The 2,318-nt window shown below is 47.5% G+C and overlaps 1 protein-coding gene across 1 annotated transcript; it reads left to right on the forward strand.

The window, feature by feature from the left end:
- Positions 1-811: 811 nt before the first annotated feature.
- Positions 812-1,700, forward strand: LOC127336679 (heavy metal-associated isoprenylated plant protein 39). The gene is made up of 3 exons (XM_051363523.2): positions 812-962; positions 1,061-1,136; positions 1,254-1,700. The coding sequence occupies exons 1-3, from the start codon at positions 954-956 to the stop codon at positions 1,550-1,552; spliced, it is 384 nt and encodes a 127-aa protein (XP_051219483.1). The 5' UTR covers positions 812-953; the 3' UTR covers positions 1,553-1,700.
- The last annotated feature ends 618 nt before the right edge of the window (positions 1,701-2,318 follow it).

Below are 2,318 nucleotides of genomic sequence, written 5' to 3' on the forward strand. Positions count from 1 at the left end.
TTGGCGTGCGGCTGATGAAGCATCAGCCCATCTTCTGGAGCAGGCAGCCAGGTTTGCTACGGCAGGCACAATCAGGAGCTTCGTGTCCGCTTCATGGTTCTTGGTCTGGTTCTTTTTCTTCTTCTTCTTTAGGTTGGCAACAATGAAAAGCTTAGGCCATGTTGACTGATGGTGGAGCTGGGCTAGTTAGTATTAAGGCTATGCACATATGTACGTATGAACGCTTAGTGGCTTTGTCACGAACAGAAAATGGCGGGAGAACTGGTGCAGGGATGAAGTAAAAGAAGAGTGTGGTCAGGGAAGAAAGCAATCTGTAGCGGCATGCTTAACGTTTTGGCACAAGCAAAGTAATGACCTTCACAGCAGTTATTACTCTAAGCGCTGCTAGAGTTAAAGCCATGCCCGTCCTGGAGGCGAGTTATTGCTCAGCGAATACCTATCGACTAAATCGCTGGACAAAGACATAATACTACATGCTTAAACCATGGGACGGGCACGATATCATCCTCGCCAGTTGCCGGGTTCCGTTAGGCATTTTCGCCAACCTAGCCTTTTATTAAAAATTGTTATGTATCTTAGCATTAGAGTTTTTTTTTTTTGGTGAGTTCTTGACCCAAAGATGTTTTGCCTAACCAGGCCTTTTGAGGCTTTAACCCTGTTCACTTTAACCCCTGCTTACGTGGCCGCCGTGCGTTTATCCACCCACGCGTTCCATTCTGTGCCACATTTGCCCCTAGGACACCTTTGTTTGAAAAACAAAACATAAAACGCTGAGACTTCTGCCGCGAGGTTGCTGAGGCTGCGCCTATAAAATCCGCCGGCCGTCACTCCCTAGACTCCCAGATCATACTAGTAGGACGCTCAGTTCCTCCTCAACCACACAAGTCAATCATCGTCTAGCATTTCATTCCACCATTCCAAATCTGTCGATCAAGGTTGTGTGGATTGACGCCATGCAGCAGGTGCTTACTTACGGTCGATCAGATCGGGTTTTAGATTCCTGATTTCAATTGTGGTTAATGGTTTTCGCTGATTTTGTTGTGTGGTGTGACGGCTTCAGAAGGGTGTGCTGAAGCTGGACCTGCACGACGACAGGCAGAAGCAGAAGGCCATGGAGGCCATCACCAGTCTGAACGGTATACAAGCTACCCTTTTCTTCTTCTCCCCTGCCCGTTTGCCCTTTGCTCTGCTTTGTGGCAATCAGTCCGTAGTGTAGTGCACCCACTGATCCGGCCATATCTGAATTGCCTCAGGTATCGACCAGATCGTCATGGACATGGAGAAGCAGGAGATGACGGTGGTGGGCACCGTCGACCCGGTCCACGTCGTGAAGAGGCTGCGCAAGAAGCGCTTCACCACTCACATCGTCTCCATCGGCCCAGCCAAGGAGGAGAGCAAGGACGGCGGCGATGGGAAGGGCGGCGCCGGCAACAATAGTGAGGTGAACAAGGCCCTGGTGTACACGCAGTGGTACGAGCCGCAGCACCACCCGCAGGCGTACTGTGTCATCTGCAGATCGACGCATCGATGCCCCTGTCCATTCTGTACATAGGTTGGCTGCCCTGCCTCCCGCTTGATCGACGGCGTGCCTTACATGTCCATCTAACGTAAGGAATGCACCGGCCGGCAGCCGTGTATCTGCCGATCGAGTCTGTAATTTGCATATGTGGAATAGTAAAAGCATCTCGATTTTAAGTGGACGTTGAATGAGAGTTATCTCCAATGAGGACAAGAAAATACCCTGATAGATGATTGCAGGTGCAGGAGATCGAGCGAGTCTTCCACAAATTCAAACGGCTATATGTCCTGAATGTTAACATTCACCAACAGAGTCTGAAGTCTGAACTCTGAACCTCTCGAACTGATGCTCCACTTGGGAGTTGCTTTCGCGCAGTGATCTTGATGAAAACGCGAAAAAGATTCCGAGGGTTTGGACCGTTTTAATTTGTTCCCTTGTGAGTAAAGCCCCATTGACCCTTCGCTCAAGAGTCCTAACTCATGATTACGACCTAATACATTCTTAAATGTCCATCTTAGAAATACACATTTTTAGCTGCAGGCCTTAAAAGGCTGCTTCAACGGATCATATTTTGTACGTCCATTGTCTAAACTTTGACCTCTATGACAACTTTGATATTACTTAAAAAAATTGTCGTGCTTATCCCGATTATAACGGTCTTTAACCTCAATTTATTTAAAAAAAACACTGCTATTGGGGCATAGGTTTCACATACCCACAGCTGTAGGATTTTTTTTTTTACTGAACCACAACTTTTGGGGGTAAATTGTTTCAAATAATCCAAATTATACGATTTAGC

This window comes from Lolium perenne, chromosome 2 (assembly GCF_019359855.2).
Source record: "Lolium perenne isolate Kyuss_39 chromosome 2, Kyuss_2.0, whole genome shotgun sequence".
Taxonomy (NCBI): domain Eukaryota; kingdom Viridiplantae; phylum Streptophyta; class Magnoliopsida; order Poales; family Poaceae; genus Lolium; species Lolium perenne.